This window comes from Equus asinus, chromosome 4 (genome assembly GCF_041296235.1).
Source record: "Equus asinus isolate D_3611 breed Donkey chromosome 4, EquAss-T2T_v2, whole genome shotgun sequence".
Classification (NCBI taxonomy): Eukaryota; Metazoa; Chordata; class Mammalia; order Perissodactyla; family Equidae; genus Equus; species Equus asinus.
This window is the reverse complement of record NC_091793.1, coordinates 34189478-34208327: the sequence shown is the minus strand read 5'-3', so window position 1 is coordinate 34208327 and position 18850 is coordinate 34189478. Positions and strand designations below refer to the sequence as shown.

General features: G+C 41.7%; 1 protein-coding gene across 4 annotated transcripts in view; it reads left to right on the top strand.

The window, feature by feature from the left end:
• The first annotated feature begins 723 nt into the window (after positions 1–723).
• EEA1 (early endosome antigen 1) overlaps positions 724–18850 on the top strand; it is a 133414-nt gene continuing 115287 nt past the window's right edge. For 2 of the 4 annotated variants that reach the window (XM_044744290.2, XM_014841258.3), the window contains exon 1: positions 724–1052. In XM_044744290.2, the coding sequence (XP_044600225.1) occupies positions 1029–1052 (24 nt within the window). In that variant the 5' untranslated portion in view covers positions 724–1028. The remainder of the gene's footprint in view (positions 1053–18850) is intronic. The other 2 variants (XM_044744275.2, XM_014841257.3) reach the window with 1 other exon arrangement.

Sequence of the window (18850 nt, the reverse complement as noted above, 5' to 3'; positions counted from 1 at the left end):
TTTTTTCTCAATCTGTGAAACAGAGAAATTCATGTCGACTCAATTCATAGATCTATGAAGGGAATACGATTTAAAATTCCTTAGGAGAATGGGCCAAGCATGCACTTGAGAAAGTGCAACATGTTAGCGACATCAGTCCTTTAAGTATTATGTTGCTATGGTTCAAAAAGGACAACCCCAAACTTCTCTTACAACTCAAATTCCAGTTTCTCCCTACCTTTTCTTCTGATTCTTTACTTTCTCTTTGGCTGAAATTAAGAATCAAGAAGGGAGTAGGGGAAGGAAACCAGGGGCAAGGCGCCCAACAGACGGGTTGATCGAGTCTGCGAGGCTCTCCTTTGCTTCCACCCAGAGGCGAAGAGCTTCCAGCAGCCATGAGGATCCAGCCCAGACTCGGTAAAGGCTCGGGTCCCACGGACAAAATTTACGGAGCTGTCACAAGTGCCGTCGCAGGTACCAGCCCCGGACCCCTTACTCCGGTTGCGGTCGGGGACACCCCAGCCGGGGCCGCAGGGCTCCCCACGGCCCCCCTCACGGGCACGCGGTCGGCGCGCCGGCGCGGCCTCTGACGGAGCGCGGGCGTGCGCTCGGAGGCCGCGGCGTCCCCCCGCCCACCCAAAGGAGCGGCGGCGCCGGCGTCCTGCCGCCTGTCCGTCACGCAGCCGCCCACACCGCCGCCGCTTGCGATTGGTCGCAGGCCCTGGCCAGGTCCCTTCCAGCCCCGCCCCTCGCGGATGGACAGGCCGAGAGGGCGGGCCGGCGGCGGCGGCGGGCCCGCCCAGCTGTCAGTTACGGGGGCGGCCCCGCGGGCGGGCGGGCGCTCACCGGCTGGCTGGTCGCTCGCGTGCGCGTTCCCTCTCGCCGCCTGTGGAGCAGTCCGGGCTGCCCGAGCGGCCGCCGCCACCGCCTCGCCGCGACCTCTTCCCCGGGCCCCTCCCGGCTCAGGTCCTCCCGGCCGCGCAGCCCGAGTATCAGTGCCCTGCGGAGGGTCCGGGTGTCGCGGCGGCGGCCCGGGCGGTGTGTGAACCATGCTGAGGAGGATTTTACAGAGGGTAAGAGAGGGAAACCGTCTCCCAGCGGCACGTGAGCGGGGAGCCCGAGCCAGGGCCGCGCGGAGGAGCCGGGGCGGCGGCGCGGGCGCTTCCTTCCTAGGCCCCGCAGCCCGGGAGGCGCTTAGGCCGCGGCCGGCCGCCTCGGGGGCGGGGCGGGGCGTCAGGCCGGAGCCGGGGGCGGGCGCCGAGTCCCTCACGGCTCCGCACGCCGAGGCCGCTCCCGCTCCCGCGCGGGGCCGTCAGGGCGAGCGGGGCCGCGGGAGGGTGTGGTGCTGGGCCTCCTCCCGGCTCCTGGAACGCAGTGTGGACGCCTGTCGGGAAGAGACACCCGGGGGAGGCTGGCTTCGGTCTTCCCCCGCCGTCCGTGTCCCCAACTTTGCACGACACGCACCTGCGGCGCTCGGCTTCGTTTCGCACCTGGTCAATATCTGAGGGTCACGTGGCGAAACCCCGCCTGGCTTGGGCCCAGTGGGGTTCCGACATTACTGGCCGAGTCAGCTGGGAAGGAAGATCTTACTCACTGTTGGAAACTTTTTTTCCCCCCAGTTAAAAATGCGTTTCCCCCTCCTAGCCCAGGATCTTTTTGGAGCTCTCCAGGAATAAATCCGCAGTGAGCTGTGTCCAGGGCTACAGACTTACTCCTTCACTTTCTGCCAGCGCTCTCTCTACTGGAAATCTGCAACAACCTTAGCATGTAAAGATTAGAGCATTGGGAAGCTGTAGGTGTATTGTTGGGGAACCAGGTCCTAGAATAAGAATTAAAATCTCTTTTCCTATAAGAGGCACAGTACTCAAGTTTTTGTTTTGGATAGCTTCTTTTTTTTTTTTTGAAACTGATAGATTGCTAACTAGTTTAAAGGACAAAAGAAATTATTGGATTTGTAGTATTTAGCTAAGGACTTGTGCCAAAGGGAGTTGAGTCATCCACTATATGGAAAGGGAGTGTTCCTGCATCTGCAGAGCTTTGTGAAATGTTCAAGTCATGTGCAACGTGGTCTTGCATTGGGGAGAAATAGTTAACTTCTGGATCTGCCACTCGCTGTTGACATTTGCTGATTCTTTTGCAGTGGTCTTGTTAGTTCTTTGAAATCTTGATAAGCCGAGGATTTTGGCAGTAGCAAGAGCATGCCCTTTTACCGTGCCATCAGTTCCTGTGTTCAACAGGAAAGACATCTGTGCCTGATTTACTTGCAAGACTTAGGGATTGTTCTTTTATTGGACTTGGAGGAGCTGATTACCTCATGCCTCAGATTGTGTTTCGGTCATAGTTCTTTAAGTAAAAATTAGTTTGCCTGTGGTTTGCTTTCAAGTTGATAAATAAAACAAAGTGTTTACTGACTTAAGAGTAGCTTCTGGTAGGTTTTCAGAACTATGTTTTCAGAAACAAACTAGTTTTCAGAAATATGGGATGCTTTCTGGTATTCTTAGTTTAATGTTATTAAGCATTCAGGTTATATAAAGATCATTTTTAGTGTTGGTGCATGCATACACATCAACTGTTACCGAAGTTTCAATTGAAATTCCAAAACTGGAATTTATTCTGGTTATTGCTGAGATGTGATATGGGATCATCACATATGAATAAATCTGTTGACAACTGAGTTTCTCCACCATGGCGCTGTTGACATTTGTGTCTGGGTAATTCTTTGTTGTGGGGGGCTGTCCTGTACGTCGTAAGACGTTTAGCAGCATTCCTGGCTTCTACCCACTAGATGCCAGTAGCACCCCCCAAATCTCCTCCTTCCTATCGTGACAACCAAAAGTATCTCCAGATTTTACCAAATGTTCCCTTGGGGCAGAATTGCCCTTGGTTGAGAAGCACTGTCTTAAACATATATACTCTGATAGGAAAGTTTGAAGTGTTTCTCATAGTTAACTTTCTTTTCTTCCGTGTCCTTGTATTGAGTTTCAGTTAATGCCCACTGTTATGCCAGGGTCTGGGGAACAGTTAAGTCCTCCCTTTAGAACTCACCCTGGTTGAGGAAGTGGACAGTGCTATGGAATAGAAGCATGACTTGGCCTTGGGAGCCACTTGTGGGAGGGTGTTGGGGCAGTCAGGAAAAGCTTTAGGGAGGAGGGCGTATTTGCTGCTTAAAAGAGGGAAGGGCAGAGGGAACAGCAAATGCCAAGGCCTGGAGTCATAAGAGGGGCAGGTAATATTAGGGGGAATGTGAACAATTAAGTTTAGGAAGTGAAATGACGTGTGGGGATTGGTGGGAGATGAGGCTGCAGAGGTAGCTACAAACCAGATCATGAGAGGACCTACAGTCCCTTTGGAGTAGTTTATCTTTTATCTTGTAGATGGGTCAGTGTTAATGCTCACCATTTAGTAGGGGCATTTTGATAAAAGCCTTAAGGAAGTCTTGTGATTTGTATTACTAGTTTAGAACCTGGAATATGTATTTGATTAACTCCACAGGTAGTATTTACTAACAAGTATAACTTGAATCTTTATGTAACATGGCAATCATTTTATTTTACCCCACCCTGATAATCTTATTTCTCAGTGGGGATATTAAGATATGAGATGAAAACTAAAGTTGCTGATTTAGAGATTTGTTTGAAATGGTCTCCATGCTTTGAAATTATATTTCATTCTTTTATCATTCTGTTTTTAGATGACCTTTTCATTTTAACTGTTGTAATTTTTTTCTGAATAGCGTGCTTTAAATAGCGCTTTTGAAAGGAGAAACAGACAATGTGGTTATAATCAGTTATAACTCAGAATCTTTGAATATCACCAGTAAGGTCCCCAGGGTACTTTATAGAAAATTTAGTTTCTTCTGGTTCTTCTTCTTTTCTTTTTTTTCCCTTTAGCTTGTTAAAAGATGTCTCTCTCAGGCTTGAAAGGGTCTGGAAAAAAAAATTGAGATAGCCCCAATATGTATGTATTGACTATTTTGCTTAATAGTCCTTAGAAGAGAAATGTGAATTTAAAGTGCTTAATGGCCAGAAGGATGATCAGCGTTTAGTACTTAAGGCAGTTTGTAAACTTTGTTGCCATTTCTTTCTTAAGGAACTTACTCTGATTTAACATTAGTATATTAGATTTCCTTTTCCTGTTATATATCAATAATATTGCTAAAGAAAAAATGGATTTAATTCTAGAATTGTAGAAAGAGGAGGCCTCCTTCATGGTCAACAGGTTTATCTTTCTGATTTAAGATGAGGAAGGAGAGGGCTGGCCCCGTGGCCGAGTGGTTAAGTTCGCGCGCTCCGCAGCAGGCGGCCTAGTGTTTCGTTAGTTCGAATCCTGGGCGCGGACATGGCACTGCTCATCAGACCACGCTGAGGCAGCGTCCCACATGCCACAACTAGAAGAACCTACAACGAAGAATACACAACTATGTACCGGGGGGCTTTGGGGAGAAAAAGGAAAAAATAAAATCTTAAAAAAAAAAAAAAAGATGAGGAAGGAGAAACAGAAAGATTAAGTGATTTATCTAAGGTAACACAGTTAGTGGATGTCAATACTGAGACTAGATCCAATTTTTCCCAACTCCCAGTCCATTTCCCTTATTCTGGTGCTTTGTTGCCCTTCCCCCCCACTCGACTGATATGGTTAGCACTATATGCTAGTCACTGTGGAAGATACAGGAAAAATGCACGTTTGTGTTCCTTAAGGGGCATATATGATTAAGTGCCAAAGTCAGTGATCTAGGCAGTGAAGGCTGTAGTAGTACAGAGGAGGACAGATCAGAAATGAACCTGCGTGAGTGGGGAGTCTCGTTGGAGAAAATGGGCATGAGATGGGGTTTTGAAGAATGTGTGTGATTAGGAGAAGAGAAAAGTTTTATTCTAGGAATGAGTTACAGTATAAGCAAAGAGCCAGGGGTGGAAATGAGTTCATTCTTCCTGCCTGCCCTCCTTCCTTGGCATATTGCCTTTCAGTAAACAACTATTTGTAACACTTGCTGTGTGCTAGATTCTGGGGATACAACAGCATAAGACAGTAGTCCCCACTGTTAAGTAATTTAAAACCAAGTGACTTTGGAGATGGAGATCTGTTTCGAGCAGAATGAAATTGAGAGAGAGATTTACAAAGATAGTGTGACAACTCATTGTGGAGATTCTTGATTGTCTAGCTCAGCACTGTCCAGCGCAAATATGAGTCACATATGCAATTTCAAGTTTCTAGTAGCCACATTTTTGAAAAGTAAAAAGAGGGAGATTAATTTTTAAAATATATTTTCTTTGACCCTATATACAGTCATGTGCTGCATAACAGTGTTTCGGTCAACGAAGGACCTCATGTACAACAGTGGTCCCATAAGATTTGTACCATGTAGCCTAGCTGTGTAGTAGGCTCTCCTATCTAGGTTTGTGTCAGTACGCTGTGTGATGGTTCACACAATAATAAAATTGCCTAATGATGCATTTCTCAGAACGTGTCGCCATTGTTAACACATAGCTGTATCTAAAATATTTCAACATGTAATCAATATAAAAATTTTAATGAGCTATCTTACATTCTTTTTTTTTTATTAATTCTTTGAAATCTGGTGTGTATTTTGCACTAACACTATGTCTCACTTGGGACTATTTCAACTGTTCAACAGCTTCGTGTAGCTAGTGGCTACTGTAGGTCTAGTTGAATACATATATAGTTAACTTTTTATTTGGAACTAATTTCAAACTTAGAAAAAGTTGCAAGAGTAAAATAATACAAGGAACAGCTGTTTGCTCTTTATCCAGATTTACCTATTGTTAACACTTCATCCTATTTCTTTTATCATTTACTCACTTTCTTCTCGTCTCTCTCTTTGTATGTGTGTAATTTTTTTTTTTTCCTGAATCCGTTGAGAATCAGTTATGGTCCTTTATCTCTGAACACTTCAGTGAAGAATAGGGATATTCTCTTATATAACTGCAGTATAATTGTCAACTTCGTAAATTTGTATTGATTCAATTTACTATCCATAATCCCAATTTTGTCAATTGATCTGATAATGTCCTTTGTAGCATTTCCCTCTGTTCAGTATAGGGTCCAGTTAGGGTTAGATATTATATTTAGTTGCCATGTCTCTTTAGCCTTTTTAAATCTGGGAGATTTCCATAACATTTCTTTGTAATTTATGACATTTTTGAAGAATACAGATCCCTTTTTTTTTTGCCTAGAGTGTTCCGCATGTTGTGTTTGACGTTTTCTTGTCATTAGATTGAGATTATGTGTTCTTGGCCAGAATCTTGCCTCTTAGAAGATGTGTCCTTCTCAGGTTATCACATCTGGAGGCCCGTCATGTCTTTCTGTCCTTTATAGGTAATGTTGATCTTACTTACCTTGTCCAAGGTGTAGCCCAATTTTTTGACTGTATGATAATTATTTTGTTCCTTCTTTTGCAATTAATAGGCAGAGACTTATAAGATCATGCAAATTTCCTGCTCCTCATCAAAATTTCCCTCTAGATTTAGCAACCATTGTTGATTCTTGCCTGATATAGTCTTTACCATAATGACTGCAAACTGATGATTTTTCCCGCTCCAACACTCCCTCTGTATTTACTCATTGGTCCTTGGCTTTCCCCTTGTTCCCTCCCTCCTTCCCTGCCTTCCTTCCTTTTTTCCTTTCTATTGGTATAGACTCATAATTTCTTTTTTTTTTTTTGCTGAGCAAGATTCGTCCTCAGCTAACATCTGTTGCCAGTCTTCCTCTCTTTTGTTTGAAGAAGATTTGCCCTGAGCTAATGTCTGTGACAGTCTTCCCCTAGTTTGTATGTAGGTTGCTGCCACAGCATGGCTGCCCATGAATGGTGTAGGTCCATGCTCAGGAACTGAACCTGGGCCGCTGAAGTGGAGCACACCAAACTTAACCACTAGGCCACAGGGCTGGCTCCATAATTTCAATTTTTAAATGGTTTATAACTCATCACTGTACTTAATTATTTTGGTGCTCAAATTGTCCCAGATTGGAACAGTGGGAGCCCCTTCAGGGTGCCTCCTATGTCCTTTTGACATGCCCATATCACTTTTTTGAGCTCTTCCTTACTTTCTGGCATAACAAGGTATTCTAAGCTCATCCTTTATCTGCCATTTCCCAGCACTGAAATTAGCCGTTTCTCTGAGGAGCCTTGATTCCTTTTGGTGGGGAATGGTATTAGAGACCAAGGTCTGGGGTGGCTTTCCTTCTTGTTTCACCAGACAGATGTCACTAAAATTTTGAAGTTTATTCTGTAGGTGTTAGGAAAGCAATAAGATTTTATTAAGCAGTGAAATATATTTGGCATGTGGAGGAGGGAAAATCCTCCTCTACCCTCTTTGGGTTTCTGGCTGGGCCTAAGAATTAAACTGACATAACATGAATTAACAAGAGAAAAGCACACACATTTTATTAAATTTTGCCTTTCATCTGGGAGGTCTATCTCCTGCTTTCAAGAAGTAAAAAGAGGGTCACAGTGTCCTTGTACCTGCTGTTTCTTAAGTGCTTTTAATTCAAAATAATCAATGTGCCAAAGTGGTGTATTTTCGTATGATATATTCTGGTCCTTCAGGCACGTGGTAGGAGTTAATAATATATACTGAATGAATATCAAAAGAAATGTTTTAGGAAGATTAATTTGCCAGTGTTGCATGGGATGTATTAAAACCATAGGAGATAATAAGCAGAAATCAGATGGGAGTGAGTTTAATATTTTAGGTACTAGATAATTATCATTTGCATTAGGATGATGGCAATGTGAGCAGAAGAAAAGGTGAATAGGGAAGACCTTTTGAGCATATCTACTCCCCAAACATCTGTTTTGAGCCTCCTGTGTGCTGTGGACCCGTTGATCAGTAAAACAGACATGAACCCTCGAGGAGCTTAACGTCCAGGGGAAGAGAGAGGAATTGTTTGAAGAATCACATGACTGTATGGTCACATCCTTGGATGAGTGTTAGGAAGGGGAGTCCCAAGAGCACACAGCAAGAGGGCCGTGATCGAAACTAAGATGCGCGGGAAGGCTTCTCTGGTTAGTTACACGTTAGGTTTGGTGAAATTATTAGTCATTTATTGAAGCAAATTTTAAAAAGTGGGATTATTTTCTGTGTGGATTTATTTTTAGTGTGTTAAGAATAAAGAAGAGATTAAGATATAAAAGAACCACGGCTAGAACTCAGTTTTCTCTTCTAATCCCAGTGGTGTTTTGCTTGAGCTAAAGAGACAGTATAGTTAGTGGTTCAAAACCTGAACTTTGGAGCTAGACTGACTGGGGTGGTATCCACACCCCATTTACTAGCTGAGTAGCTTTGGGCAAGTTACTGGACTTCTCTGTCTCATTAAAATGCTCATAATAGTAGTACCCTTCTCATAGGGTTATTGTGAGGATAAAATGGATTAATACATGTAAAGGTCTTACAAGAGTATCTGGCACATAGTAATCCTCTCTATAAATGTTAGTTGCTGCTAATGTTGGTGTTTTGTTACTATTATATACTCCAAATTTCTTCACAGATTACTTTCCTTATCACTCCCTTCTTTTATCTTTTGTTCTTAAACTCTATTTTTTGGTGTGTGCGCAGTCATTCATCATGCTATTGAACATTTCTTCTGTGCTAATTACTGTGCTGGGGTGGGGTTAAAAAGCTCTGAGGAGTTTGAATGGGGGAGACACATACTTTAATTATAAAGCAGTGTGATAAGTGGTGTTAATAGATAACACAGAGAAAGAGTTTGTGAGCACAAAAGAGACAGTACCTAATTCTCTGGTGGAAGGGTGGGGCAGTGTGTTTGTTTAGGGGAAATGGAATGGGGATTGTTGAAGGCCTTGCAGAGGCTGGAAGTGACTCAGTCAATGAGGAGCAAGGGAGAGAAGGCATTTGAGAGACAGAGACGAAGGAAATGCAAGAGCGTGAAACAGCCTAGCACAGCATAGGGGAATTATGAGTGTTTCTGCCTGTGGATGTGGTAATTCTAAGAGAGGAGACTGGAAAGGGTTTTGGGCTTTTATTATAGACAATAAAGAGCCATGGAAAGTTTTTAAATGATCAATTTTATAATAAGGAAAACCCTCCCAAAATATTTTTCCTAGGTAATCTTTATAAAAAGCAAATCAGGTGAATCACTCTTCTAAAATCTGTTGGTGACTACTCAGTGCACACAGGAGATGTTGAAACTACCTTGACACAGAGGCCCATAATGCCCTGGTTCCTTTACACCATTTCAGGTTCATCTCCACATACCTCTGTACGTGCACTGGCCTTGCCATCCTTGCTAATTGTGATTCCCACAACTTACCCTGTTTTGTATCTCCCTTCATACATCTGTAGAAGCTCCTTATTCTGCTCAGAGTGTCCTTTCATCAGTTGTCCACATTGCTCAGTTCGTGTAATGCTAGGAGTTACTTGCTTGTGTTTTTCTTTTTTCTTCTTCTCCCAAAGAACCCCACACTAGTGAAGAGAACGGGGTTTTCCAATTAGACCATCATTTAAACCCGGGGCTGCTCTACTCATGAGGGTGAGAACTTGTCCAAAATTTCGAGCTGCCTGAGGCCCAGTTGTAAATTGAGGATAACATGTACCTCACAGTGTTGTTGGAAGGATTAAATGAAATAATGTCCGTGGAGCACTCACCACGTATCCACCATTCAGTAAACACTTAGTATATAGCAACTGTGACACTACATATCTCCAGAACGTTTACAATATTGTTTTTGTAATTTGTTTACTTGATTTCTCTCCTACTAGACTGAGCTTCCTTAGGGTGGGGATTTTGTTTTCTTTCTTAGTGTGTAGGATCTATTTTAGTACTTGATACTTGGTGGTTTTTCAGTAATGTATGTTGACTAGTTGGTAGCTTTGTAGAGAGCATGACTGCATTAAGGGGGAGGCCAGCTAGACAGTTATTGTAGTTCTTAAAATTGTACATTAGAATCACTGAGACTCCTTAGAAAAAAAAGATTCCCAAGTCCCTCCATTGAATCAGAATTTCTGCGTCTCTGATAGTCTAGGGGATGATGAAAGCTTGAATTTGGGCTTTGGGGAGAGAGAATAGATTGATTTTCAAGAAAGTTAAGAGAGAGACTTGATAGGACTTGTTGAGTGAGAGTAGTTTGCCCAGCTGAGAGAATGGTGGCATGGGCTAAGCTGAAGAATAGAGGAAGAAGAACAGGTTTGGGGAGGAAGATGAGTGTGAACTAGAGGTGTGGACATCTCAGTTGAGATGTTCAGTAGGCAGGTGGAAATATACATCCCACACTCAGCAGAGAAGTAAAGGTGAGTATTAGATATTTCCAAATATTGGGGAGAAGTCAAGTCAAATAAGAAGTGAAAAGTGTCCACCAAATGAAACAGGTCATACCTAGTTCAGTTTCAGGAGGGTATTAGGGAGAACTGATTGACTGGGAGGTAAGGAAATAGAAACAGGGAGCACAGACTACCTACTCTTCTAAGAAATATGGAGGAGAGGAAACAAGGTAATTAAATATTAAATGCGTGAATGTAATCTGTCATCCTTGGACCACATTCTAATAAGCACTTTATTTTCAAGGACTACAAACTTTCTCAAATCAATTTAAGTTGAAAGGGAGTTTTATTGTAAGGTTTCAAAGTGATCCAAGAACAGGAATAGCTGTACAGTCGGGTCTCTAGAGGGTAGGACCTCGAGTGGTGTCAGGGACAGAAGCAGCTCTTCTCTGCGTTGGGCTCTCCCATGGACCACTGACATCTTGTCTCTGAGTCTCTGCATCCATCCTCCTGGCTGCTGCTTACTCACTATGTTCAGGACCCCAAATGGCTATCTGGCCACGTGATTCTACATGCTTTTCACCTTAGCTTTGCATAGCCAAGTGGCCCAGTGTCTCAATGCCCAAATCCCTAGAGAAGAATTTAAACATCCTCCTCATTATTTTTTCTTGTCAGGTCATGCATAGGTCTCTGGCTGGCCAGTAAAACTGCCTCCTCTGAGTCAGGTGTCCATTGCTGGTTTAGTCAACTGAGATTGGGAGTGGAGTGGGGTCATATGATGCTTAGGATTCCTCCTCTAGAAGTTGAGGCACCGTGGAACACATCTTTTACAGATCATTCTTCTAGAAATAAGATTTACCAGCTCTGAAACAATGATAATAGTTCTGATTAGGTTCTTTTGGTTCTAGGAATAAAGGGTCCATCAGGTTAACTGAAAAAGAGGGTAATGGTCGTTATAAGGATGCACTCGGCAATAAGAAAGATGAAATGTCATTGAAATGCAGAATCAAAAATTAAATATGGGACTGAGCCCCTGAAACATTTTTACTGGCAGGCTTTTTGAAGGGTCCTGGGTAGTGCTATTCAGACCTCCGTGACAGGGCTTTGTAGATTTTTCACTCTAGGGTTCAGCTGTTAAAGGACTCAGGGCCTCTTCACATATTTGTGTCCCTTGTATCTGTATACTTTTGTTTCTGCTATCAGCTGATTTTCTTACCCTCTATTCTAGTTTTCTTTTCATAGCTTCTACATGCTCAGAGTCCAGGGCCTTTTGAAACTTTGGCTGGGTTATAACTTTGATTTACTCAAGTCGCTCGTATGCTCTTACTTTACCTCATGACTATACCGTATGTCAGTTTGAGGGCCTAGTTAATCACTTCTCTTTATAGTTTGCAATTCAAAGGCCTAAGCATGGTGCTCAGCAGTAGTTCATTCTTGGCATTGGAGCATTTTTTTCTTTTTTGGGGGGCCACTGAGCCATTTTATTGGCTGCTGTCTACCTTGTGAATGGCTGCTGTTGGGTCCTGGGGATCACGTGTCGTCAATCGGTAATAGACAATGGGGTCATATAACCTGGCTGTCTATGTTCTCAACATGGGCAGTGGTAAGGTAGTTTCTTTTAGGCTGGATCCATGGCCTTTGCCTGCACTGTGGTTGATTGACATATTAATACAATAACCTGAACATTTAGTTGCATAGATATCTGTTAAGTGTTGCATGGGTCACAAAAGTAGATGAAATTTAATAAAAATCACATTATTTCCCTCATCTCAGTTTTTAATATCAGACTATGGTTAAGTTTTATTTAAGTATGCTATTATAAAAGTTTTTCCAGAGTCTCACTCTTACTTTATTTGGACTTTATTAGCTGCATAATATTTGGAAAATGTTTTAAGAATCTTTATACAATGCTATGCTAAAATACATTGTTGTGTGGGATGGGTTAAGTGGTAAATCATAGTGATTTAGAGCTCTCAGAAGAGAGTATAAATTTATTTTGTTCTGTAAGACGTTTCTTTTTCTGATATAATGTTCTATCTATTTGCAACTTCTAAATTTTTTTTTTTTTTTTGTTAAAGATTGGCTCCTGGGCTAATAACTGTTGCCAATCTCCCCCCCCCCCCCCCAAAGATTGGCATCTGGGCTAACAACTGTTGCCAATCTTTTTTTTTTTCTTCTGCTTTTTATCTCCCCAAACACCCCCTGTACACAGTTGTACATCTTAGTTGCACGTCCTTCTAGTTGTGGGATGTGGGACGCCACCTCAACGTGGCCTGACGAGCGGTGCCATGTCCGTGCCCAGGATCCGAACCCTGGGCCGCTGCAGCAGAGCGCGAAAACTTAACCACTCGCCCCTGAGCCGGCCCCACAACTTCTAAATATTTTAAGCAATGATTTAGTTTTATAAATAAAAATATTTGAAAGTAATAAAAGAATATATTTCTGCTTATGAAAAGAAATCTTATACATTATAGAAATTTGAAAAGTTCAGGAAAAAAGTTGCCAAGAGGCATAGGGCTGCGGCCTAGTGGATGATGTAACATGAAGAGCACAAGCTTTGAAGTCAGGTGGAAGCCCAGCTCTGTGCGTTATTGCATTTGTGATCTTAGCTAACCACTTATTTAGCTTCTTTAACCTTACTTTTTCTCCCTTGGCTAATGGGAACAATCCCTTTGACTTTATTCAGAGGATTGTTGTGTGGATTAAATGATATAATGTAAATAAAGTGCTTAGCCTGTCATAGAGATCATATGTTAGCTATTATTATCATTAATAGAAAGGTAAATTATTTCCTTTAGCAGACTACCAATCGAAATTTCTTTAGTCTAAAACTGAAGTTTCTCATGTGCTTGATTTTGGAAATACAAATGATGTAGGGGGGGTTGATATTCTGAGCTTTACAATAAGAGTCATGCCTCAGGGTTGTTTTGGTTTTGTTAAGGTTTTGAGGATAAAGGCACCAGAGCAAGTAGAGAAATCACTGAATTTGGAATTACAAGACCTGAGTTCAGGTTGTACCTCTGCTCTGAGTGTGATCTTAAGCGAATCATTGAGCTTCCCTTGGCTTCACTTTCCTTATCTGTCCAACGAGGTCACCACCTAGGTGATTTGTAAGGTGCTTTTTCAGGGTAAAAGTGTTATTTAAGAAGAAGGAAGTGGTGTTTGGAGTCTACAGATCATTTGCGGTCCCAAAGTAGCATTTTAGGTGAGTTATATAACAAATTCTGGTACTTTTTTTTTTTTGAGGATGATTAGCCCTGAGCTAACATCCACTGCCAACCCTCTTTTTGCTGAGGAAGACTGGCCCTGAGCCAACATCTGTGCCTATCTTCCTCTATTTTACATGTGGGATGCCTGCCACAGCATGGCTTGATAAGTGGTGCTAGGTCTGTACCCAGGATTCGAACTGGAGAACCCCAGGCCACCAAAGTGGAGCGTGAATACTCAACTGCTGTGCCATGGGGGCCAGCCCTACAAATTCTGGTACATTTTAACCCTATTTTCAGCATCTTTGCTGGCAAAAACAACGTCTTCAGGAATCAATAATTTGGTGATAAAATTTGATGTCATGTAAGGTGACCTGCCCAATAGTAGGCTCCAGAAGATAGTAGGTGTCCTTCTCTACTGAGATCTCCGTGTGTGTGTGTGTGTGTGTGTGTGTGTGTGTGTGAGATCCTGTCATCCATGTTGCCTCCTGTCCCCTGCCACCCAATCCCCAGCCAGTTTATAGCCCTTTATGAGTATCTCTAATGCAGGTAAGGTACATTCATTGTAGTGGATGCTTTGGTGTGGCACCTAGATCCCCCTTCAGGGCTGAGACACATTCCCCTAGCTGCCTGCAGTCATGGCTCCTGAGGGCTCCCAGCTGCATCCTTCTCTGGGAGTTGCCCTTGCAGAAGGAAGCTGCCGTTCACCCAAGATTATGTCCCCTTCCTGGAAGCAGCCTGAACTTAATTACTGGCTGATGTGGGGGATACAAAGAATCATCCCCTTGCCTTGATTAGAGCCTCTGTGAAGGACCATCCAGCTTCAGGACTCTTGGTAGGATTAGCTGAGGCTGCTGTTGCAGCTGTGTTACTATCAACGCTCTTCAGCTTCTCCCTCGGCCCAGTCTTGCTGCCCCTGTGCCCACACAGGTGTTCCTGAGAGCTCTCCCTGGTAAACCTCCTGCTTGCGGATTCCAGAGTCTCAGAGTCTGTTTCCTTGGGAACCAGAATTGGATAGGCTTTCTCAGGGATTTTTACATCATAAAAGATGATTATATTCAAGGTGGATTTTAATTTTATGGATTTTGTCTTCTCCTTCTTTGAAACTGATATTCTACATATCTTTCATGACAAGACTTCACAGCTAGTAGATTAGAATTCCTGTTAGGTTCTAAAGCACTAGGTAATAGGTCTTCAAGCCGTTTGCTGGGATTTTGAGTGTGGCCCACAGATGCTCTGTTCAGGAAATTTTATTATTAGCACCTTTCCCAGTTTCCCCAAGTGATTTTAAGACAAAAAATGACATCTTTTTATTTTTGAGTTTCATTTCAATCAAAAAATGAAAATTGGCTTCTCATAACCCTTATTTTAGTATATTTTTTGTCTGCCTATCCGTATTTGTTGAATCAAAACACCTGATAATCTAAATGTGCTTAAAATATGTAGATCAATTTTAATTATATGTTAGATATTTGAAAAATTTTAGATATTAAAAAACTTTGATTCATTTACTTAATATCGAGTCAATTGTATGAAGTCTGTAAACCCAATTTATTTTTACTAGTAACTTATCTATAATTAGTTTTAATATTTAGTAGTCTCAGTCTCTTACTGACTTGGCTTTTTTTTTTTTTCTGACTTGGCTGCTTTTGAGGGGTAAATTACTTTCATGTATCTATTAATAACTGGTAACTAAGTTTTAGAGTTTCGAAAGTGACTATATGAAAGCTTAGCATAGATAGAGATTGGAAATATGTTTGACTTTAAACACGCTGTTAAGTTAGCCAGTTTAGGGCCGACATGAATCACGGGATGAGAATTTTGGAGCTAGAAGGACACATGATCTTGTCCTAGTCCTCTAATTTATCACTGAAGAAGTTGGGATTAGAGAAATTAAGTGTCTTGATGGGTATTACAGAGATGACCAAGAAACATTTTAGATGGTAGAGAGAATATTGAATTGGGACCTGGGAAGCCTAAGTTTTAGTTGCAACTCTAACATTAGATAGTAGAGTGATGTCAGGTAAGCTGGTTATGCTTTCTAGGGCTTAGTGTCTTCATCTGCAAAGTGATGCAATTGGAACATCATTTCTGAGATGCTTCCCAGCTTTTAAATTTTGATTCTAGGTCTCTTTTGGGAGAGATGCACTTAATAATAATATAAGTGCCAAATGCCAGGCACTGATTTAAACATTTTACATTTGTCATTTCATTTAGTCGTCACAACAGTTCTGTGAGGCTGCCATCATTAGTGCCACTTTACAAATGGGAGTTTGGGGCTTAAGTAAATTTGCAAAGCTTCTAAGTGGGTAAACTGGAAGTTGAATGCAGTTCGATTGTGTGACTCCAACTTCTGTTTTCTGAATCACTGTTCCTAAATTTAGGTAGAGTTTTGTCTTTGGAACACTTGACAGGTCCTCCTGAAAACAGGAGCCAATTGCATTTAGATAGATTTCTGCTTCTGACCCCTTCTCTGGCAGGGTACAGTATTGTGTGCTGGTGGGTTAGGCAGGGAAGATTTAGGATGCGGAAGTACATTATATGCTGGTGCTTGGGAAGTTTTGGAGAGGGCTGGGATCAGATGCAATAAGGGGGATAGCCTCTTGGAGGCCACTTTGAAAGACAAATTGAAGAGGAATTGCACTCAGTTCAGCATTAACAGTTTAACGACATGAGTGACTGTTTGCTCATTAAAGTTGTAGATGGCTCTAGGTTAGGTGGAATTGCTCACATTTCAGAAAATGAGAATTGTTCACAGCTGAAAGCTGATAAAAATGAGTTAGGGTTAAATGTAGTGTATTTGTAAAGAAGTTAGGATATATTTGTAAAGAAGTTTACTCTTGTGCCTGGTTTTGTGATGGATAGAAAAGTGTCTGTGGAGTTATATGGTCCTATAAGTTTTCCAGGTCTGGGTCGTATTATGGTGAAAGTCTGAGTAAGCCTTCTACTTCAGGGTTTGGTATTGATCAGGATAATTTCAGTTTTAAGAAGATGGTGGAGAAATGAGAAAGAACCCTGAGGACCAAAAAAAAAAAAGTAATAAGCAAAAATGAATTATGAGAGAAGTTTAAAGGTGTTAGAGTTATAATGGAGATTAGAATGAAGGGTATTAGTGACCGTTCAAGGTTGAAGATTTAAAGCAAGCAGGAAAAAACTTGAGACATTTTATGTGAAGTTTGAGGCTGACACCTAGGAGTTAGGTTTAGGAGTATAGAGGTATAAAATGAAAAGTGGAAGGTCTTTTCCCCAGTAATCATTGCTGATAGTTTCTTGTGTATTTTTCCACAATTTTTGATGCACGTATCCGTTAACATTATACAAATATGATCCTGTTCTTCATATGAGTTTGAATTTTTTTTCACTTAACATAGTTTGGAGATCTTTCAGCATAGGCACTTTCAGAACTACCTCTTTTATTTGTTTTTAATAACTACATTATATTCTATTCTATGGATTATTTAATGTAACTAGTCTCCTGTTGAAGGGCAGTTTATTTCCAGTTTTGCGGTTATAAACAACATTGCAGTGAACATGTACATATATAGGGGATACTTTTGTCTTCTGGGTAATTTTCTGGCAGTGAGTCAGAGAGTATGTAGGTTTTCTGTATTTAGTTACACTCCCGGAAACAATGTTTGAGAGTGTTCATTTTTCAACACCAGTGAGTATTGTCGAAGAATGAAAACATCTTGATTTTACTCAAATAGCCTGAAAACCAGATTGGCAGTTGTCATTTAGTCTTCCAGTTTCTTGTTTAACTTAAAAAGTTAAAAAAGAAAAGATACAAAATAGAATGATGTAAATCTTGGAGTAGTTACATTGTTCCTTTTTTAAGGTGGGAGAACTATTATGTGTCAGTTAAATTCAGATGGACAGTTTTATTGTGTCCTTACTAGGAATTGTGGTGAATACCTCGCTCTGTACAGGGCTCCCATCTTCACAAAGGTTCCTTTTCTCTTTTGTGAAGAAGATACAACATTGCATCTACCGTGTATAATTGTATGTATTGCTGCATAATAAACCATCCCCAAACTTTGGCTTTGACTTAAAATAAGCACCATTTTATTTGCTCTACATTCTGTGGATGAGCAGTTTGGGCTAGGCTTATCTGAGTGGTGGTTCTGCTGGTCTCTCTTGGAGTTACTTATCCAACTGGGATTATCTGCCTCTGATTGGGGTGGATAGTCTAAGGTGGCCTCACTGAGATTGCTGATTATATTCAGTTAGCCACAGGGCTTATAAGGTGGCAGAACATTTCAAGCAAGAAGAGAGCAAATCCCATTGTGCAAGCACTGTTCAAACACAAGTCTCTGCTTGTATCTCGTTTGCTGCTCAACCATCAGCCAAGGCAAGTCTCGTGGCCAGCCTAGAGTCCATGTGGGAGAGGCTTACACAAGAGAATTACAAGGACATTGAAACATAGGCGTGATTCATTGAGCGTCATTGCTCTAGCAATCTACCACAGATACCACTTTCTTCTTCCTTGTGTTATGAGTAAGTTTTACAAGAGAAATATAAATAAGAGACATCGTAGAATTTGAAGGACAAAGATTTCTTAACTGATGGGGAAGATTCAGGAAAGGTTTTATGATGTCATTTAAGTTGGAAAGACTGATTTCATCAACAGTTGCAAAATGGTGATTTTGTAAATCTTTCATTCCTTCTACATACGTTATCTGGCATTTTTCTGTAAAGAACTTTTCAACATCAACCAGGGCTATTTTATTACCATGAATTTCAGTGCATACTGGAAAGGCAGGATAAATGCTCAATTCTTTTCTTTTAATTACTAATTGTCTCAATAAGAGTTGATACGCTACTCTAGTAGTGATCAGTGAGGCTTGCTTATTTGTCTTTTGACTTTCGAGAGAACTTTTGGACTTTTTTGTATATTTTATGAAGTCATGGATTTATATATATTTAGTGGGTTTCAGTCAGTTGGAGTAAGTGTGATTTTTTGATGTGCAAGTTGTCCCAAGTTTAGCTAGTAGAAGTGCCTTCAGGGTAATTTACATCGTTTGAGGGGACCCTATTAATGTTTGATAGCTTCTTTGCTTTTTGGCACAACAATATGTCCCGGGTTCAGCTTGTAAAATTTCTCCCCCAGGCTAGAATCGGCCATTTCTCCAAAAAGTCCTGGTTGTGTTACTGAACCAAAAGTGGGTTTACCTCCTCACCACTTAAAATCAGACTCTCAACCAGAAGTTGTTGTCACACAAAGTAGAACTTATTTGCAACAAATAGGAGGCCACGAGGAATCATTTCCAAAGTCGTGACTGTCCCCAAACACAGGAAAGCCAGGGGCATTTTATTTTGGATGGGTAATGAATATTCAAAAGAGAGAGGTGGGCATTTGCTTGCACGGGCTTGGTTGGAAAACATGCTTCCACAAACACTGCCAGGGATGATGATAAGGCCTGAGCTCCTCCCAGG